General features: G+C 44.0%; 1 protein-coding gene across 3 annotated transcripts in view; it reads right to left on the bottom strand.

Moving 5' to 3' along the window:
* The window catches only part of LOC137089340 (receptor-type tyrosine-protein phosphatase mu-like), a 255243-nt gene that overhangs the window by 20610 nt on the left and 212578 nt on the right, over window positions 1-22055 (bottom strand). For all 3 annotated transcript variants that reach the window (XM_067452908.1, XM_067452910.1, XM_067452909.1), the window contains 4 exons: window positions 13458-13555; window positions 5153-5269; window positions 1686-1840; window positions 1238-1373 (listed from right to left, as the gene is read on the bottom strand). In XM_067452908.1, coding sequence (XP_067309009.1) covers window positions 1238-1373; window positions 1686-1840; window positions 5153-5269; window positions 13458-13555 — 506 coding nt within the window. The remainder of the gene's footprint in view (window positions 1-1237; window positions 1374-1685; window positions 1841-5152; window positions 5270-13457; window positions 13556-22055) is intronic.

The following is a 22055-nucleotide window of genomic DNA, read 5'->3' as shown; positions in this document are numbered from 1 at the left end:
TTGAGTGTTTATGCGATGTGAATGGGTTAAGATGGCAGCGGTGTTTGGCGTGCTGGAATCAGGAGGACTCGAGAGCATTTACGGCGCTTTAACACTCGCACTCGTTTCTGTTCTAAAAGCCTCTTTGTGCATTCATGCCTGTTTTTATCTCTGTTTTTAAGGCAAGACGGCACAGCGGAATAGAATAAAACTTAATTACACTGCTAAAAAAAAAAAAAAGTCCTTCCTCAGAGAGCCTTGTTTCTGTCTCGTTCTCCAGCACAAATATCTAAACATTCTGAAATCAAGACACATTTACTGGAGATGGATGGATGGATGGATGGATGGATGGATGGATGGATGGCTGGATGGATGGCTGGATGGATGGATGGATGGATGGATGGATGGATGGATGGATGCAAAGATGATGGATGGGTGGATGGATGGATGCAAAGATGATGGATGGATGGATGGATGGATGGATGGCTTGATGGATGGATGGCTGGATGGATGGATGGATGGATGGATGCAAAGATGATGGATGGATGGATGCAAAGATGATGGATGGGTGGATGGATGGATGCAAAGATGATGGATAGATGGATGCAAAGATGATGGATGGATGGAAGGATGGATGGATGGATGCAAAGATGATGGATAGATGGATGCAAAGATGATGGATGGATGGAAGGATGGATGCAAAGATGATGGATAGATGGATGCAAAGATGATGGATGGATGGAAGGATGGATGGATGGATGCAAAGATGATGGATAGATGGATGCAAAGATGATGGATGGATGGAAGGATGGATGCAAAGATGATGGATGGATGGATGGATGGATGGATGGATGGATGGATGGATGGATGGATGGATGGATGCAAAGATGATGGATGGATGATAGATAGATAGATAGATAGATAGATAGATAGATAGATAGATAGATAGATAGATAGATAGATAGATAGATAGATAGATAGATAGATAGATAGATAGATAGATAGATAGATAGATAGATAGATAGATAGATAGATAGATAGATAGATAGATGTCATTGTGCTTCTGAAGTAAATGTATCTTGATTTAAGAGGGTTTGTTCTAACTTTAAATATCGATGAAAACTGTAAATATAAATCAAAATGCAACCGACGGCAGTGGCGTCACGGCAACACACTGAAATGGCATTAACATTGTTTACTAAACAGGCTCAATGAGGCAAAGGTGAAAAGGTCAGAGGTCAAAGGTGAGAAGGAAAACCTCGGTCTGGACCATGTTGACCCTGCGCGACCTCAGCTCCCTCACGCAGTTGTAGATGTCGACCACGCCCTCGCGCTCCGCCATGTCCAGCATGATGTCAATCACGATGAAGCAGCCGGTTCGCCCCGCCCCCGCGCTGTGAGGAGACCAATCAAAACACAGATCGAGTTCAAAAGAGAAAACCCCAGAGATAAGATCCAATTAAAATCAACCAAACGCAGCTGTAGGTTAACAGGATGTCAATAAATAAATAAATAAATAAATAAATAAATATATACATATAAAATAAAAAATAAAAATAAAGTAACTAAATGAAATAAAAAAACAAATAAAATAATGAATTAATTAAATGCTGTAGAAGTAACCCTGGCGTGATTTGTCAAAAAGAGTGCGAGGACAGTCAGATCAAGCGTGCATCATGTGACTGCCGGAGGTGATGATGTCATACCTGCAGTGGACCACGATTGGTCCGGCATTAGTGGGAGACTTGGCTTTGACCCGGCGGACGAAGCCCAGAAGGCCCGTGGCGTGATACGGGACGCCGTGGTCCGGCCAGCCGGTGAAGTGGAACTGGCTGATCTCGCGGATCTCATGGGCTCCTCGCTTTTCCGGGAATCCCGCGGGATGGGAAAAAAAAAATCACCATTAATCTCGTGATTGGGATGGGAAAGTGAAGCACAAACTAATGCTTCAATTTAAATACTTCTATACAAGTTACAAAGCTCTTTATAAAGCTGCTGTCACTTTAAGGCCGAATGCACGGATCCAATACACTGATACACATCTGATATTCTCACACTGTTCACCTTCACTTATTACACGGCTCTGTGAAATACTTGATTCTGATTGGTCAATCGTGCATTCCAGCGGTATGTTATTCCCAGATAACACACACCGCTCATCTCGGTACTGCGAGTTATCTTGACCGGTTCTACTTCTGTGCTTAACGCTGGCGCCATCTTGTGGCTGTTAAATACTTAAACAGCCATGGCTACAATGGAAGACTTTAAGGCGGGTTTCCTTTATAAAGTTTTAAATATGGATATTTTTCTCACACAAACGCATCGGTTCGAATCAGAAGCTCTATTGACCCTTTTACTGTTTGTATACAATGATGACGTAGCAACGTATGCGCGCACATTTTGGCAACAAACAGTGGCGAGAATCAGCAGCATGTCAAGCTACGTGAGCGGATTGAGCAACACAAACCGAGAAAGTTATTTTAAAAAGTTGACTTTATCAAATGGTATTCGGCTCCCAGATCCGTGTACTATAGTGGAGTGGAGAGAAGACGTTAGCAGATATACAGTGGTCGGATATATACGTATTTAGTTGAGAAACCGAGCGTGTACACCCGAGACAAGCATATAAATCACTGGATGCTTATGAATGCGTTGTCTGTGGGCATGTACAGAATGTCCAATACAATTTTATACATTTATTCTTATTCTTCACACAGACGTACATTTATCCTTTTCCTTACATTTTATGATGTTATTGATTCGTGTCGACACAAGTTTAATTTTGTAATGCTATAGTACTTTAATAGCAACTATGTTGCTTGCATACATTTATCAGATGGTTATTTTGCAATTAAACCATTAATAAAATCATTACAAATGAAATTGATAAGTAGTGTGATTATTGATATGATAATCTGGGGGTGGGGGTACATTATACACACCAGTGGCAGCCAATGTTGGGAGGTTTATTATAAATAATTCAGTTTCAAGTGCAGTAAATGTTTTACAAATGATTTTTTTTTTCATGCTTTTTATGTCCTCGTTCCAATCAATGCATTATTCGCCTGCAGCCACAGGTACCGCCGGTTCTTCTGAAACGGCCGTGATCCTGTCGGAATCCTATAAAACTTAAGCCCGTTGGTGGAATAGCGATTAGTGCAACCGAAAACGCAACAGCCAGACATTTTTATGCTGGGAAACCGTTTTGATAAACATTCGGAGTTGCTGACACGTTAGAACCACTAGGGAACAACACCACTTCCGTTGCCAAAATGCGCACGCAACTCTTTGATCACGTGGGCTGTAAAAGGGTCTATTAACCCATCGGAGTCGTGTGGAGCACGTTATTTGACGGACAGCTGCATTTAATGGACTTCAGAAACAGCTCCAACTACTGCTGGGATTAACGTTAGCCTGGACTTTTTAAATATAACTCTGATTGTATTTGTCTGACAGAAGAATGTCATAAACACCTATAATGACCTGAGGGTGAGTAAATCATAGGCTTGGGTTCATCTTTGGCTGAACTAACCCTTTCAGCATTCATTCTCAACATTTAGCAGCGATAGATAAAGGCTTAAAGCAGTCTGGAACTGTTTTTCTTCGCGGAAGCTTTGCGTAAGAGCTAATAAAATATTTAATCTCAAGACAATACTTTGTGTCTGATTTATTTGAGACTAGTAGCCGTGTAATAAGCGGGATAATGTCCACCCAGCCGGTTGTTATCTCAGAATAAACCCCTTCAGAGTCACACAAGATCTAAACCTGATCACTGTCGGGGTTTATTCTGCGATAACAAACGGCTGGGTGGACATTATCCCTTACGTAGAAAAGTTACAAAGCTGCTGTCACTTTAAGGCCGAATGCACGGATCCAATACACTGATACACATCTGATATTCTCACACTGTTCACCTTCACTGAAGACAGAATCAACTTTAATCTCGTGATTGGGTTGGTGTTGGGAGTGGGCGGGACCGGGAATCAGAATAACACTATGACACCATCTACACAAATAGGGGAGCGTGGGGCACAAACTAACGCTTTCTGACCGTCTCAGTTTGTGTAAATCATCTCGGGGTTTAGAGTATTTATTTATTTATTTATTATGTGGTTTTGTTTCATTAACACAGTGTATACTTTTTTCTTTATTTACCCGAATTAGGTCAAAGTCTCAAGGTTTCATATTTGGTGACTGTATTGTGATGGAAGTGATATTTGGACAGAAATTTACCGGAAAATGCATAAAAAACAATTGAATGACGCCCGGTGGCTGTTTTTGGTACTGCGCCGAAACAAAATCTCATGGGGACTTTAATTTTTGTGATATCAACTTCAAATTTGGAACACAACTTGGTTAGACATATGGCTTTGATTTTATAGTAATTTTAGAGTAAATGTTTTTGTAAAATATATATTTTATGTAAAATAAAAGTATTTTTCATTTACAGTTAATTTAAACTTCCATAACTTTTCCATACTTTAATATTTTGAATTGCTTTCACTTCAGCAATAATATGCAGAGAGTTCCAATGCATTCTTGAATTACAGCCATTTAAAGCGGCGGTTCTGTGTTTTCTTTTCTAGGCTTGGTTGTGTTTATGGGGCGCAGTATAACATGTCTTAATACTTCTTTTTATTTAAACGCTGTATTTTTCTTCTATCCTCCCTTTATTCCACACCGCTGTCTGTGCTTTGAACGGCTCGTTCGCTTCTCTGAAGCCCCTCCCTCTGAAAAACGCAATGGCCTTAGATTGGTCAGATGGCCAAATGTAGTTTCCTGTATTTTTATTGGCTGAAGCACAGGTTAAGGCCACGCCCCTTCCCATTACGGGCAGAAGTCACATCTGCGGAGACTAGTGAGGGTTTATGATGTCACCAACCCAGGAAGAAGCTCGTTGTAGTCCAAACCCGCCATTTTTGTAGGCAATAAACTGCCGTAACTTTAAAAGACAATATCTCCGCTAGAGTTAAGGGGTTAAACAAAAACAACATTTTGGGTTTTTATTCAACTGGGCATTGGCATGCTGTGATCAGTGCTGCATGTTTTACTGTAAATGACAGATTACGGCCAAAAAGCAACACCACAGGGGTAGGAGGGAACGGGAGTCATTAATCTGGGATCGGGACGGGACGGGAATTTTCCCGTTTTTCGTGGGATTTCGCTTCCTTACCTTCTCCACCGCAAACGTCCTGATCACGTACTCTGACAGAAGCTGCGTTTCGATCAGCGTCACCTTGATGTCTCTGTAGATCTCGGTGTCGTCCGGCCAGTATTTACAGCACTTCACCTGAGACACGAACACAGACCATAATCAGAGCTCAGGATCGAGTCCGGCTCGCAACCGGATCATCTCACCTCAGACACGAACACAGACCATAATCAGAGCTCAGGTTCCAGTCCGGCTCCCAACCGGATCATCTCAACTGAGACACGAACACAGACCATAATCAAAGCTCAGGTTCGAATCCGGCTCGCAACCGGATCATCTCACCTGAGACACGAACACAGACCATAATCAGAGCTCAGGTTCGAGTCCGGCTTGCAACCGGATCATCTCACCTGAGACACGAACACAGACCATAATCAGAGCTCAGGTTCCAGTCCGGCTTGCAACCGGATCATCTCACCTCAGACACGAACACAGACCATAATCAGAGCCCAGGATCGAGTCCGGCTCGCAACCGGATCATCTCACCTGAGACACGAACACAGACCATAATCAGAGCTCAGGTTCCAGTCCGGCTTGCAACCGGATCATCTCACCTCAGACACGAACACAGACCATAATCAGAGCTCAGGTTCGAGTCCGGCTCGCAACCGGATCATCTCACCTGAGACACGAACACAGACCATAATCAGAGCTCAGGTTCGAGTCCGGCTCGCAACCGGATCATCTCACCTGAGACACGAACACAGACCATAATCAGAGCTCAGGTTCGAGTCCGGCTCGCTAGCGGATCATCTCACCTGAGACGCGAACACAGACCATAATCAGAGCTCAGGTTCGAGTCCGGCTCGCAACCGGATCATCTCACCTGAGACACGAACACAGACCATAATCAGAGCTCAGGTTCGAGTCCGGCTCGCAACCGGATCATCTCACCTGAGGCACGAACACAGACCATAATCAGAGCTCAGGTTCGAGTCCGGCTCGCTAGCGGATCATCTCACCTGAGACGCGAACACAGACCATAATCATAGCTCAGGTTCGAGTCCGGCTCGCAACTGGATCATCTCACCTGAGACACGAACACAGACCATAATCAGAGCTCAGGATCGAGTCCGGCTCGCAACCGGATCATCTCACCTGAGACACGAACACAGACCATAATCAGAGCTCAGGATCGAGTCCGGCTCGCAACCGGATCATCTCACCTAAGACTCGAACACAGACCATAATCAGAGCTCAGGTTTGAGTCCGGCTCGCAACCCAATCATCTCACCTGAGACACGAAAGCAGACCATAATCAGAGCTCAGGTTCGAGTACGGCTCGCAACCGGATCATCTCACCTGAGACACGAACACAGACCATAATCAGAGCTCAGGTTCGAGTCCGGCTCGCAACCGGATCATCTCACCTGAGGCACGAACACAGACCATAATCAGAGCTCAGGTTTGAGTCCGGCTCGCTAGCGGATCATCTCACCTGAGACGCGAACACAGACCATAATCAGAGCTCAGGTTCGAGTCCGGCTCGCAACCGGATCATCTCACCTGAGACACGAACACAGACCATAATCAGAGCTCAGGATCGAGTCCGGCTCGCAACCGGATCATCTCACCTAAGACACGAACACAGACCATAATCAGAGCTCAGGTTTGAGTCCGGCTCGCAACCCAATCATCTCACCTGAGACACGAACACAGACCATAATCAGAGCTCAGGTTCGAGTCCGGCTTGCAACCCAATCATCTCAACACAGACCATAATCAGAGCTCAGGATCGAGTCCGGCTCGCAACCGGATCATCTCACCTCAGACACGAACACAGACCATAATCAGAGCTCAGGTTCAAGTCTGGCTCGCAACCGGATCATCTCACCTGAGACACGAACACAGACCATAATCAGAGCTCAGGTTCAAGTCCGGCTCGCAACCGGATCATCTCACCTGAGACACGAACACAGACCATAATCAGAGCTCAGGTTCGAGTCCGGCTCGCAACCGGATCATCTCACCTGAGGCACTAACACAGACCATAATCAGAGCTCAGGTTCGAGTCCGGCTCGCAACTGGATCATCTCACCTGAGACACGAACACAGACCATAATCAGAGCTCAGGATCGAGTCCGGCTCGCAACCGGATCATCTCACCTAAGACTCGAACACAGACCATAATCAGAGCTCAGGTTTGAGTCCGGCTCGCAACCGGATCATCTCACCTGAGACACGAACACAGACCATAATCAGAGCTCAGGATCGAGTCCGGCTCGCAACCGGATCATCTCACCTAAGACACGAACACAGACCATAATCAGAGCTCAGGTTTGAGTCCGGCTCGCAACCCAATCATCTCACCTGAGACACGAACACAGACCATAATCAGAGCTCAGGTTCGAGTCCGGCTTGCAACCCAATCATCTCACATGATACACGAACACAGACCATAATCAGAGCTCAGGATCGAGTCCGGCTCGCAACCGGATCATCTCACCTCAGACACGAACACAGACCATAATCAGAGCTCAGGTTCAAGTCTGGCTCGCAACCGGATCATCTCACCTGAGACACGAACACAGACCATAATCAGAGCTCAGGTTCAAGTCCGGCTCGCAACCGGATCATCTCACCTGAGACACGAACACAGACCATAATCAGAGCTCAGGTTCGAGTCCGGCTCGCAACCGGATCATCTCACCTGAGACACGAACACAGACCATAATCAGAGCTCAGGTTCGAGTCCGGCTTGCAACCGGATCATCTCACCTGAGGCACTAACACAGACCATAATCAGAGCTCAGGTTCGAGTCCGGCTCGCAACCCAATCATCTCACCTGAGGCACGAACACAGACCATAATCAGAGCTCAGGTTCGAGTCCGGCTCGCAACCCAATCATCTCACCTGAGGCACTAACACAGACCATAATCAGAGCTCAGGTTCGAGTCCGGCTCGCAACCCAATTATCTCACCTGAGACACGAACACAGACCATAATCAGAGCTCAGGTTCGAGTCCGGCTCGCAACCGGATCATCTCACCTGAGGCACGAACACAGACCATAATCAGAGCTCAGGTTCGAGTCCGGCTCGCAACCCGATCATCTCACCTGAGACACGAACACAGACCATAATCAGAGCTCAGGTTCGAGTCCGGCTCGCAACCGGATCATCTCACCTGAGACACGAACACAGACCATAATCAGAGCTCAGGTTCGAGTCCGGCTTGCAACCGGATCATCTCACCTGAGACACGAACACAGACCATAATCAGAGCTCAGGTTCGAGTCCAGCTCGCAACCGGATCATCTCACCTGAGACACGAACACAGACCATAACCAGAGCTCAGGTTCGAGTCCGGCTCGCAACCGGATCATCTCACCTCAGACACGAACACAGACCATAATCAGAGCTCAGGTTCAAGTCTGGCTCGCAACCGGATCATCTCACCTGAGACACGAACACAGACCATAATCAGAGCTCAGGTTCGAGTCCGGCTCGCAACCGGATCATCTCACTGAGACACGAACACAGACCATAATCAGAGCTCAGGTTCGAGTCCGGCTCGCAACCGGATCATCTCACCTGAGGCACTAACACAGACCATAATCAGAGCTCAGGTTCGAGTCCGGCTCGCAACCCAATCATCTCACCTGAGGCACGAACACAGACCATAATCAGAGCTCAGGTTCGAGTCCGGCTCGCAACCCAATCATCTCACCTGAGGCACGAACACAGACCATAATCAGAGCTCAGGTTCGAGTCCGGCTCGCAACCCAATTATCTCACCTGAGACACGAACACAGACCATAATCAGAGCTCAGGTTCGAGTCCGGCTCGCAACCGGATCATCTCACCTGAGGCACGAACACAGACCATAATCAGAGCTCAGGTTCGAGTCCGGCTCGCAACCCAATCATCTCACCTGAGACACGAACACAGACCATAATCAGAGCTCAGGTTCGAGTCCGGCTCGCAACCGGATCATCTCACCTGAGGCACGAACACAGACCATAATCAGAGCTCAGGTTCGAGTCCGGCTCGCAACCCTATCATCTCACCTGAGACACGAACACAGACCATAATCAGAGCTCAGGTTCGAGTCCGGCTCGCAACCGGATCATCTCACCTCAGACACGAACACAGACCATAATCAGAGCTCAGGTTCCAGTCCGGCTCACAACCGGATCATCTCACCTCAGACACGAACACAGACCATAATCAGAGCTCAGGTTCCAGTCCGGCTGCATAATAAATAGAAAACTATGTGGTGTCAGTGTCACCTGATCAGGCTAAAGCTGAGCTGATTAATATTATTGATCCAGAACTCTGTGGATCAATGCCTCCGGATGATGAGAGAATGATGGACTCTCATCTGCTCCGACGGATTCCACTTCTGAAACTAAAGCAGCTCTTCTGCTCGGGTTAGCCCTTACACCTGTAGGCCAGGCAGGTTTATTTGGATAGCACGTTTCATACCCAATGGCAATTCATTGTGCTTTAGATATGCATGAGGAAAAAAAAATACGGTCTGAAATAAAAATAAATCATCCTTCAGTTTACAGCCTACATACAGTACAGCCAAACGTTTGGACTCATTACTATTCGTAATGTTTTTGAAAGAAGAAGATTTGATCAAATAAATGCAGGCTTGATGAGCAGAAGAAACTTCTGTCAAAAACAGGTAGTAATGTGTCCAAACGTTTGGCTGTACTGTACCATCTTAATTAGAACACCTCTCCTTTATTTCTTTCATAACATCCCTCTTTAATCACTATTCCCTGATTTTTCCTCAGGAACCTTCTTGTTAAACTCATCATACCCTCCACAGAGTTACACACTCAAACCTTTTTGTCAAACTTACTATTTCCATCAAACCCAGTTTTCACTCATCATGTAACCATAGCAACGCAGGTAAGACCAGGGTAACCACAGGTAACGTGTGCGAGAAATTCACATTCATTCAACAGCTCTAAAATATCATGGGATGGAGCCGTCCGATTCAACACAGGTAGACATGTACACCTTTAAGTCACGTGGGCTCCTTATCTTATATATACGACTAAAATGCTACATTACTAGATACTAGATATTTAAGACAGTGACTGTTTGGTGCCTCATTAAAACAATTAAATATATAAAAGAAAATGTTTTTTAAGTAAAAAATAATCAAATAAAACTAATAGAATTTAAAAGAATTAATAAAATAATAAAATAAAACTAATAGAATTTAAAAAAATTATTAAAATAAAAAATAAAACTAATAGAATTTAAAAAAATAATAAAATAATAAAATAAAATAGAATAAATAAATAATAAAAATATATTAACACAACACAACATAAAATAAAATAGAATAAAAAATAACACAAAATAAAAAAGGAATAAATTAAACACCACAAAATAAATTAACATTAAATAAAATAAAATATAATCAAAACCAAAATTAAAATAAATAAAATATAATAAAACAAATAAAACACCACAAAATAAAACGGTTACGTATGTAACGTACGTCGTAGTGACCGACTGAAAGGGAACTAAACTAAATAAAATAACAAAATGAAATAAAAATAAAATAAAAAATAACAACACAAAATAAAATAGAATAACAAAAGAATAGAAATGGAATAGTATATATGACAGCAGTTCTGAAGAATGATCATCTCCAAACACTGGATGACGACATCACAGGTTATATTAAAGTACATTATAACTCATTTCATAATTACTGTACTTTACATAATTAATAAGCTCAATAATGACTCTATATATTGTCTTTCACTGTGTAATAAAGTGCTGTAAAAATTCACACATTACACACACACACACACACACACCCGTCCATTACTCCATTACTCACAGAAGCCAGCAGAAAAACACACACACACACACACACACACACACACACACACACACACACACACACACACACACACACACACACACACACCCGTCCATTACTCCATTACTCACAGAAGCCAGCAGAAAAACACACACACAATAACTCTCACACACTTTCACATCTAACAGCGCACGAATAAACATAAGCTCGACGTGATTATTACAAAACTCACTCTGCAATAGAGAGAGAGAGAGAGAGAGAGAGAGAGAGAGAGAGAGAGAGAGAGAGAGAGAGAGAGAGAGAGAGAGAGAGAGAGAGAGAATGGGAATCGTGACACTTCTGAGACACTCGGAGTGCCCAAATTCACTTTGCTCCGCCATCATTAGCGAGTGAGTGTGATTGGAGACTCCTGAGTCTCCCGCTGAGACGCTGCCGCTCCTCTGGGATTATGACGGAAACCATCATATTTCAGCAGTGAGGACGGATTCTGTGCTGCGTGTGCTGCGTGTGCTGCGTGTGCTGGTGTTACTCCCAGGATTATTACACTCAAATATAGGGAATAAAACATGGAGCTCTATCAGAGGCTTGGGATGCTGGTTTAACAAAGCATTCTATCCAAACAAATGGATGGATGGATGGATGGATGGATGGATGGATGGATGCATTTTTAACCCTTAAAGTTCCTCCACACCAAACTCCTCATCCATGTCTTTATGGAGCGACGCTTTGTGCACTGGAGAGCAGTCATGCTGGGACAGGAAGGGGCCGTCCACAAACTGATCCCACAAACCTGGGAGCATGAAATTGTCCAAAATGTCTTGGTGACGCATTAAGAGTTCCTTTCGCTGGAACTAAGGGGCCAACCCCTGAAAAACAACCCCCCCACATAATCTCCCCTCCACCAAACTTTACACTTGGCACAATGCAGTCAGGCGAGTCCCGTTCTCCTGGCGATGGCCAAACCCAGACTCGTCCATGGGATTGTCAGACTGAAGCGTGATTGGTCGCTCAGAGAACACGTCTCACTGCTCTAGAGTCCAGTGGCGGCTGCTTTACTCCACTGCATCCCACGCTTCGCATTGCTCTTGGTGATGTAAGGCTTGGATGAGCTGCTCGGCCATGGAAACCCATTCCATGAAGCTCTCTCCGCTGTTCTTGAGCTCATCTGAAGGCCACAGAAGTCTGGAGGTCTGGAGCTGTTGACTCTGCAGAAAGTTGGTGATTTCTGCGCACTGTGACCCTCAGCATGCGCTGACCCCGCTCTGGGATTTAACACTTCGTGGCTGAGTTGCTGTTGTTCCCAATGGCTTCCACTTTGTTCTAATCCCACTAACAGTTGAGCGTGGAATATTTAGTAGTGAGGAAATGTCTGTAATGGACTTATTGCACAGGTGTCAGCCTATCACGGCCCCACGCTTGAGTTCACTGAGCTCCTGAGAGCGACCCATTCTCTCACTAAAAGAGATTGAACACCTAAAGTCAGTCATTTGGAGGAGCGGCCCAATACATTTGGCAATATAGTGTATGATGCACCTGACAGAACACTTTAAGCTTCTTAGAGAAAGGTATTGTGGAGATTAGCGTCCCTATACTGTCAGCAGTATAGTGTAGACACAGTGGATCACATGCCATGTTATTTGGGAAAATTAATGGCTGATGTTCAATTTTGGGATGGAAGGACAAACAGTGTTTTGGCTCCCACCTAACAATTTGGCCAATCAGGTTGCAAACTTTCTCTCTCTCTCTCTCTCTCTCTCTCTCTCTCTCTCATTGACAGCATTACATAAATTATTTATTATTTAATAGATAGATGAATAGGCGAATGGATGGATGGATGGATGGATGGATAGATGAATGACTAGATGGAAGGATGGATGGAAGGATAGACAAAGGGATGGATGGAAGGATTGAGTGGCTGATAATGAGCTCCATTGATGAAACCCAGAATGCATCATTTACTCAGCAAGTGATCCTGAGGGAGTCGATCTCTCTCTCTCTCTCACACACACACACACACACACACACACACACACACACACACACACACACACACACACACACACACACACACACACACACACACACACACACACACACTGTTGGTCTATGTGGTTTACAGGGACTCTCCATAGGCGTAATGGTTTTTATACTGTACAAACCGTATTTTCTATCCCCTTACACTGCCCCTAAACCTACCCATCACAGGAAACATTCTGCATTTTTACTTTCTCAAAAAAACATCATTTATTATGTTTTTAAGGCCATTTGAATTATGAGGACATTTGATATGTCCTCATAAACCACCTTTATAGTGTAATACCAGTGTAATACCCATGTAGTTATACAAATTTGTGTCCTCATAAACCACATAAACAGGCTCACACACACACACACACACACACACACACACACACACACACACACACACACACACACACGCGCGGTCATCACGAGATCACAATCTCACACTCACCCTGCCAACCTCCACCAGGTTGGTCACCATGACGATGGTTGCCGTGTTCTCCTGCCACACCATCCTCCAAAAGTCAATGACGGTCTCCTGCATCGGCCCTGCACAGACAACACACACACACACACACATGCGTTAGGTTTTTGTGAATTGTGGGGACTTTCCATAGGCTTAATGCATTTTACACTGTACAAACTGTACATTCTATCCCCCTACACTGCCCCTAAACCCACCCATTACACACACGCACACATACACACACACACACAAAATCAGACCTTCATTGTGTTCGGTTTAACACGGATGGGAGCCATTCCATTATGGAACCAATTAATCTGAATTAATATTGTGTTTAATCAATTCCTGACTCTAAAAAGAAAACGACTTTTGACAAATGATTAAAAGTGGCTGTTAATGCGAGCAGCTGGAGGAACGATCCGCTCTTACACACACACACACACACACACACACACACACACACACACACACACACACACACACACACACACACACACACACACACACACACACACACACACACACACACACACAGAGAACTCTTCTAAACACTTCAGTTCAAACACCTAAAAATTTGGATTAATTAATGTTTCTGAAAGAGTCTCTTCTGCTCATAACTCCAGAAAAGCAGTAATGAACATTTTTTTTTCCAAAACTGATAATAATCATAAATGTGTGTTGATCATCAGATATGAGAATGATTAGTGAAGGATCGTGTGACTGAAGACTGGAGTAATGATGATAATTTCTCAGCGTCTCGAAGGCTCAAATGTCTTCCCTCGCTCCCACACCGCCTGCCCACGAGCCTCAGGGGACAATGGGAAAGCAGGACATCTGCTGAGTGGGTTTATAAAGCCGTCAGAACACACGCAGAACCGGCAGCACATGTTAAAACACACGCAGAACCGGCAGCACATGTTAAAACACACGCAGAACCGGCAGCACATGTTAAAACACACGCAGAACCGGCAGCACATGTTAAAACACACGCAGAACCGGCAGCACATGTTAAAACACACACAGAACCGGCAGCACATGTTAAAACACACGCAGAACCGGCAGCACATGTTAAAACACACGCAGAACCGGCAGCACATGTTAAAACACACGCAGAACCGGCAGCACATGTTAAAACACACGCAGAACCGGCAGCACATGTTAAAACACACACAGAACCGGCAGCACATGTTAAAACACACGCAGAACCGGCAGCACATGTTAAAACACACGCAGAACCGGCAGCACATGTTAAAACACACGCAGAACCGGCAGCACATGTTAAAACACACGCAGAACCGGCAGCACATGTTAAAACACACACAGAACCGGCAGCACATGTTAAAACACACGCAGAACCGGCAGCACATGTTAAAACACACACAGAACCGGCAACACATGTTAAAACACACGCAGAACCGGCAGCACATGTTAAAACACACGCAGAACCGGCAACACATGTTAAAACACACGCAGAACCGGCAGCACATGTTAAAACACACACAGAACCGGCAGCACATGTTAAAACACACGCAGAACCGGCAGCACACGTTAAAACACACGTAGAACCGTTAAAACACACGTAGAACCGGCAGCACATGGTAAGCACACGCAGAACCGGCAGCACATGTTACAACACAAGCAGAACCGGCAGCACATGTTAAAACACACGCAGAACCGGCAGCACATGTTAAAACACACGCAGAACCGGCAGCACATGTTAAAACACACGCAGAACCGGCAGCACATGTTAAAACACAAGCAGAACTGGCAGCACATGTTAAAACACACGCAGAACCGGCAGCACATGTTAAAACACACACAGAGCCGGCAGCACATGTTAAAACACACGCAGAACCGTTAAAACACACGCAGAACCGGCAGCACATGTTAAAGCACACGCAGAACCGGCAGCACATGTTACAACACAAGCAGAACCGACAGCACATGTTAAAACACACGCAGAACCGGCAGCACATGTTAAAACACACGAAGAACCGGCAGCACATGTTAAAACACACGCAGAACCGGCAGCACATGTTAAAACACACGCAGAACCGGCAGCACATGTTAAAACACACGCAGAACCGGCAGCACATGTTAAAACACACACAGAACCGGCAGCACATGTTAAAACACACGCAGAACCGGCAGCACATGTTAAAACACACACAGAACCGGCAACACATGTTAAAACACACGCAGAACCGTTAAAACACACGCAGAACCGGCAGCACATGTTAAAGCACACGCAGAACCGGCAGCACATGTTACAACACAAGCAGAACCGGCAGCACATGTTAAAACACACGCAGAACCGGCAGCACATGTTAAAACACACGCAGAACCGGCAGCACACGTTAAAACACACGCAGAACCGGCAGCACATGTTAAAACACACGCAGAACCGGCAGCACACGTTAAAACACACGCAGAACCGGCAGCACATGTTAAAACACACGCAGAACCGGCAGCACATGTTAAAACACACGCAGAACCGGCAGCACATGTTAAAACACACGCAGAACCGGCAGCACATGTTAAAGCACACACAGAACCGGCAGCACATGTTAAAACACACACAGAACCGGCAGCACATGTTAAAACACACGCAGAACCGGCAGCACATGTTAAAGCACACACAGAACTGGCAGCACACGTTAAAACACACACAGAACCGGCAGCACACGTTAAAACACACACAGAACCGGCAGCACACGTTAAAACACACACAGAACCGGCAGCACATGTTAAAACACACATATAACCGGCAGCACATGTTAAAACACACGCAGAACCGGCAGCACACGTTAAAACACACGCAGAACCGGCATCAGAACTGGACCACGGAGCAATGGAAGAAGGTGGCCTGGTCTGAGGAATCACGTGTTCTTCTACATCACGTGGATGGCCGGGTGTGTGTGTGTGTGTGTGTCTTACCTGGGGAACACATGGCCCCAGGATGCACTATGGGAAGAAGGCGAGCCGGCGGAGGCAGTGTGATGCTTTGGCCAATGTTCTGCTGGGAAACCTTGGGTCCTCCATCCATGTGGATGTTACTTTGACACGCTCCACCTACCTAAGCATTGCTGAGACCATGTTCAGCCTTTGATGGAAACGGTATTCTGGTGGCTGTGGCTCTTCCAGCAGGATAATGCTCCTGACACAAAGCACAAACGCTTCAGGAATGGTTTGAGGAGCACAACAACCAGTTTGAGGCGTCGACTCGGCCTCCAGATTCCCCAGATCTCAATCCAATCGAGCATCTGTGGGATGAGCGGAACAAACAAGTCCGATCAACCTCGCAACTTACAGGACTTAAAGGATCTGCTGCTCACATCTTGGTGTCAGATACCACAGCACACCTTCAGGGGTCTAGAGGAGTCCATCAGAGACGGGTCAGCACAATATTAGGATGTTATGCCTGATCGGTGAACATATTTGTGCTGGAACATTTTTTGCAGTGTAAAATAAGCCCTGGTATTATCCTCTTGTAATATTGGCCAGATCAGACTATAACTGAGAACACTAATATTAAAGCAATAACAGCAGGCGCTTCCCTCTCCTCTCTCTCTCTCTCTCTCTCTCTCTCTCTCTCTCTCTCTCTCTCTCTCTCTCTCCTCTCTCTCTCTCTCTCTCTCTCTCTCTCTCTCTCTCTCTCTCTCTCTCTCTCTCTCTCTCTCTCCTACAGAAACTCCCTCATAATGACACACAGCGAACGCGCCGAGCTCAAAGTTAAACTACCCAACGTGCACCTGGTGCTTCAGTCCCAGAATATCTTTAACTGCAAATTTCCAGGAAAAAAACTAATGTGCTACAAAAACTTATTGGAGAAGTTTCAGCAAAAAAGAAAGAAAGAAAGAAAGAAAAAAAAAACAAGAGAAAACTTTATGCTGAAGTCTGAATATTCTGCCAAAAAGAGGGAAAAACTGCACACACATCCCGTATCACAAACTTCAGCTGTCAAGAGATGCTGACAGTCATTTCTGGAAACCCACCATTCTTCATCTGATGTGTGTGTGTGTGTGTGTGTGTGTGTGCTGCTGAATTCTCCTACAACCAGCATAATATAAAACCTGAAAGACAAAGTCTCTGTGTGCTCATTAATATTACATGGTAGTGACACACACACACACACACACACACACACACACACACACACACACACACACACACACTGCAGCGCCGCTCACCTGCTTTAACACAGCCAATCAAGTGGAGATTAGAAAAATAAACTTAATTCAAAGGGAAACAGTATTTCTTTTCTGACTCATTAATCAAGGCTAATATCCAGTGATTAATATCTTCAGTGATTTCTCTTCTCCAGTAAATGTGTTGATTTAAGAATGTTTAGATGTTTGTGCTGGAGAACGAGACTGAAGTAAATTATGTATTTTTAGTGAGATACTTAATAGAGGTTTAAGCACTAATGAATGAAGGAGAGTTACTAGTCTTCTTAATGACTGAGCTCAAGCTGCTGCTGAGAGTCCAGAGCTGTGTGTGTGTGTGTGTGTGTGTGTGTGTGTGTGTGTGTGTGTGTGTGTGTGTGTGTGTGTGTGTGTAGCTCAGAAACTCAACTGGACTGACAGCTGCATCTCCAAGTCTCAGGTCTCAGCAGAGAACATCAAACACACACACACACACACACACACACACACACACACACACACACACACACACACACACACACACACACACACACACACACACACACACACACACACACACACACACACACACACACACACACACATTTGATTCATTGTTGACATAAACATTAAGAGCAACACACTGTAGCAGTATTCGGCGGTCACACTCATCCACAGATCCTATAAAGAGGGTAAATTATGATTTGGTGTGTATGTTTAGCATGAGTGTGTGTGGTGCGCAGAAGAGGAAAGCGCTGGTCTTTTATGCGGTCAGATCTCTCAATAGTGACAGTGTTCATACATTATTCTCTTACAAGCGTAGAGAGGTAAAAACCTCTGGCTCAGGACCCCAGAAAGACTGACGGTCTGTCTCTTATGTCAAGCTCAGAATGATGAAGAAGATAAATTATGCATCGGCTGCAGCTCTCACAGAACCCCGGTGTCATGGCCGCTCTGAAGCGCAGGTCCATCTAAACCAGTCCGGCGCTAAACCTGCCTCACGCTCACAGATGGAGAGATCGGGGGAATAGAGGAGAGGAAGAAGAGGGAGATCGCCTCGGGCGCTCAAACACTGAAGAAAGAACCGCAGACAGTCCAGACGCTTTTCACACAGTTCGTATTGTTGCTCATCATTTTCACTGGCCGCAGTTTTGGCATCCATTGGGAAAACTGTTTGAATACGATCTCCTAATTCGGCTACTGTCGCTTTAAGAGCGAACGCACGGATCCAATACACTGATACACACGTGTTTTCATTCGCTTAACTCTTTAACTCTCACCCTTAGAAGGAGACAATGAAAAAAAAATATTATTATTGAACATATGAAAAATGACCTCAGGCTGTTTTTTGTTAAATAATAATAATAATAATAATAATAATAATAATAATAATAATAATAATAATAATTATAATAATTATAATAATAATAATAATAATAATAATAATTTAACTAAACGATTTTAAACTCTACCGTACGCTTGAGATGTCAGTTTATAAATCTTGCTTTACATTTACAGTAGTTTGATATTTTTTGAATATTGAATAAAACTTGTAACAATGTTAGTACAGAATACATTTATTGTACTATATATATATATATATACAACCAATCAGGCATAACATTATGACCACCTTCCTGTATTGTGTTGGTCCCCATCACACTCTAAAAAATGCTGGGTTGTTTTAACCCAATGTTGGGTCAAATATGGACTAACCCAGCAATTGGGTTGTTTAAACCCAGCGATTGGGTTGTTTTAATCCTGCGGTTGGGTTAAATATTTGCTTAAGACAACCCAACTGCTGGGTTAGTCCATATTTGACCCAACATTTGGTTGTTTTTTACTCAGAATTTTTTAGAGTGAAGTGTTGGCTAAGTTACTATTAATTAAAAAAGTAATTCATTACTAGTTACTAATTACATCTTCAATAGTGTAATTGGATTACTGTACAAATTACTCTCTCCAAAAAGTATTTTATTACTTATTACTAATTACGTTTTAATTACTTTCTAAATCGTATATCAACCTCAAGTTAAGCAATTCAATGTTAGACATGAAACGGCTCTTAATTTGTTCAAATAAATAATATAAAACGGCATAAATTACTCGTATTAACTGACCAACGTATTACAAATGTGAGGAGACATAAAAACATGCATTTTTAAAATGAATTCCACTATTGTATTATGTATAATTATATTTAGTATTTGGTTCAAATACTTGTGAAGTAACTGTAATTGATTACAGAAAAAATAAGAGTAATCCCTTACTTTACTTTTTGAAGGAGAAGTAATTAACATACAGTAACTAATTACACCCAACACTGGTCCCCATTTTGCTCCCAAAACAGCCCTGACCTGTCTCTGATGGACTCCACTAGAAGGTGTGCTGTGGTATCTGGCACCAAGATGTTAGCAGCAGATCCTTTAAGTCCTGTAAATTGCACTGTTGGAAAAACTGCCATATAGGTAATTTTAATATGATCTCCTAATTCGGCTACTGTCGCTTTAAGAGATAATGCACGGATCTAATACACTGATACACACGTGTTTTCTTTCTCAACTGTTTACGTTCACTTAAGAACTGACTGTGCACTGCAAAAAAAATAAAAAAATAAATGCTTTTCTTTCGCCCTGTTTCCAAGTCCAAATATCTAAAAAATTCGTACATTACCGGACAGGCAAAAGTAATCGTCTTGTTTTGGGAAAAAAAAGAGTTTTTGCTTAAAATAAGATAAATAATCTGCCAATGGGGTGAGAAAAATAATCTTAATTCAAACAGAAAACAAGATTATTTTTCTCACCCCATTGGCAGATTATTTATCTTATTTTAAGCAAAAACTCTCTTCATTTGAGTTATTTTCCCCAAAACAAGACAATAATACTAAGTGAGAAAAGCTTTTTCTGCAGTGTGTTTATGTGCCTCGCCAATCATTTTGACAGTATATTGTGTGTGTATTTGACTATATATATATATATAAAAAAACACATCAACCAGGCATAACATTATGACCACCTTCATTATATTGTGCTGACCCGTCTCTGATGGACTCCTCTAGACCCCTGAAGGTGTGCTGTGGTATCTGGCACCAAGATGTTAGCAGCAGATCCTTTAAGTCCTGTAAGTTGCGAGGTGGATCTGTCTTGTTTCTTCAGCTCATCCCACAGATGCTCGATTGGATTGAGATCTGGGGAATCTGGAGGCCGAGTCGACGCCTCAAACTGAGCTGCTCTGTGTATTCTGACAGCTTTCTATCAGAACCAGCATTAACTTCTGGAGCAGTTTGAGCTCCAGTAGCTCGTCTGTTTGATCGGACCCCACGGGCCAGCCTTCGCTCCCCACGGTCATCAATGAGCCTTGGCCGCCCATGACCCTGTGGCCGGTTCTCCACTGTTCCTCTTGGAGCACTTTTGATAGATACTGACCACTGCAGACCGGGAACAGCCCACAAGAGCTGCAGTTTTGGAGATGCTCTGACCCAGTCGTCTAGCCGTCACAATCTGGCCAAACTCGCTCAAATCCTTACGCTTGCCCATTTCTCCTGCTTCACACACATCAACTCTGAGGACCAAATGTTCACTTGCTGCCGAATATATCCCACCCACTAAAAGTTAAAGTTAAAAGTAATTGAGAAAATAGATAATCATTGATAATAATAATAATCATAAGTGTGTGTTGATCATCAGATATGAGAATGATTAGTGAAGGTTCATGTGACACTGAAGAGTAATGATGATGATGATCACAGGAATAAATCACACTTTACTATATATTCACACAGAGAACAGATGATCTACACTGAAGGAATATTACACTGCTTTACAGATAAATCAAATAAATGCATCGCAGCCCTGGTTTGCAGGAGAGACTCTTTCAAAAACATAAAAATCTAACCCACCCCAAACTCTTTGATAGTAATATAGATTTAATTGGATATCTAAACACTTTGAACAGAGTGTGTTAGTATGCAGAGAAACACGCTTGGCCCTCGTGCATGCACGTGTGTGTGTGTGTGTGTGTGTGTGTGTGTGTGTGTGTGTGTTTTAATTGAGACACAGAGGAGAGCAGCATGCAATGCTCTAATAAACAGGTAATTATGCAAATCCCCACACCACACCAGCAGATTGAGATGGCATCAGAGATGCCTCACACACACACACACACACACACACACACACACACACACGCGGCTCGCCAATGCCGCTTCCCCTAGCAGGCCAGATTAGACGAGTGACAAACGCACTTCTGTTAAATCATTTATTTAATATGCCAAACGTGTGCCGCCTACCTCAGCCAGACCTGATTAATCGCTCAGGAGACATGAAGGGCACACACTCCATCTAACCAAATAAGACCCAGTGGACTCTGTGCATCTGCCTTCACACACACACTGCCCCTAAACCTACCCATCACAGGAAATATTCTGCATTTTTTTACT

This window comes from Pseudorasbora parva, chromosome 9, assembly GCF_024679245.1.
Source record: "Pseudorasbora parva isolate DD20220531a chromosome 9, ASM2467924v1, whole genome shotgun sequence".
Lineage (NCBI taxonomy): Eukaryota > Metazoa > Chordata > Actinopteri > Cypriniformes > Gobionidae > Pseudorasbora > Pseudorasbora parva.
The sequence above is the reverse complement of the archived record's forward strand: the minus strand, read 5'-3'. Positions and strand labels throughout refer to the sequence as shown.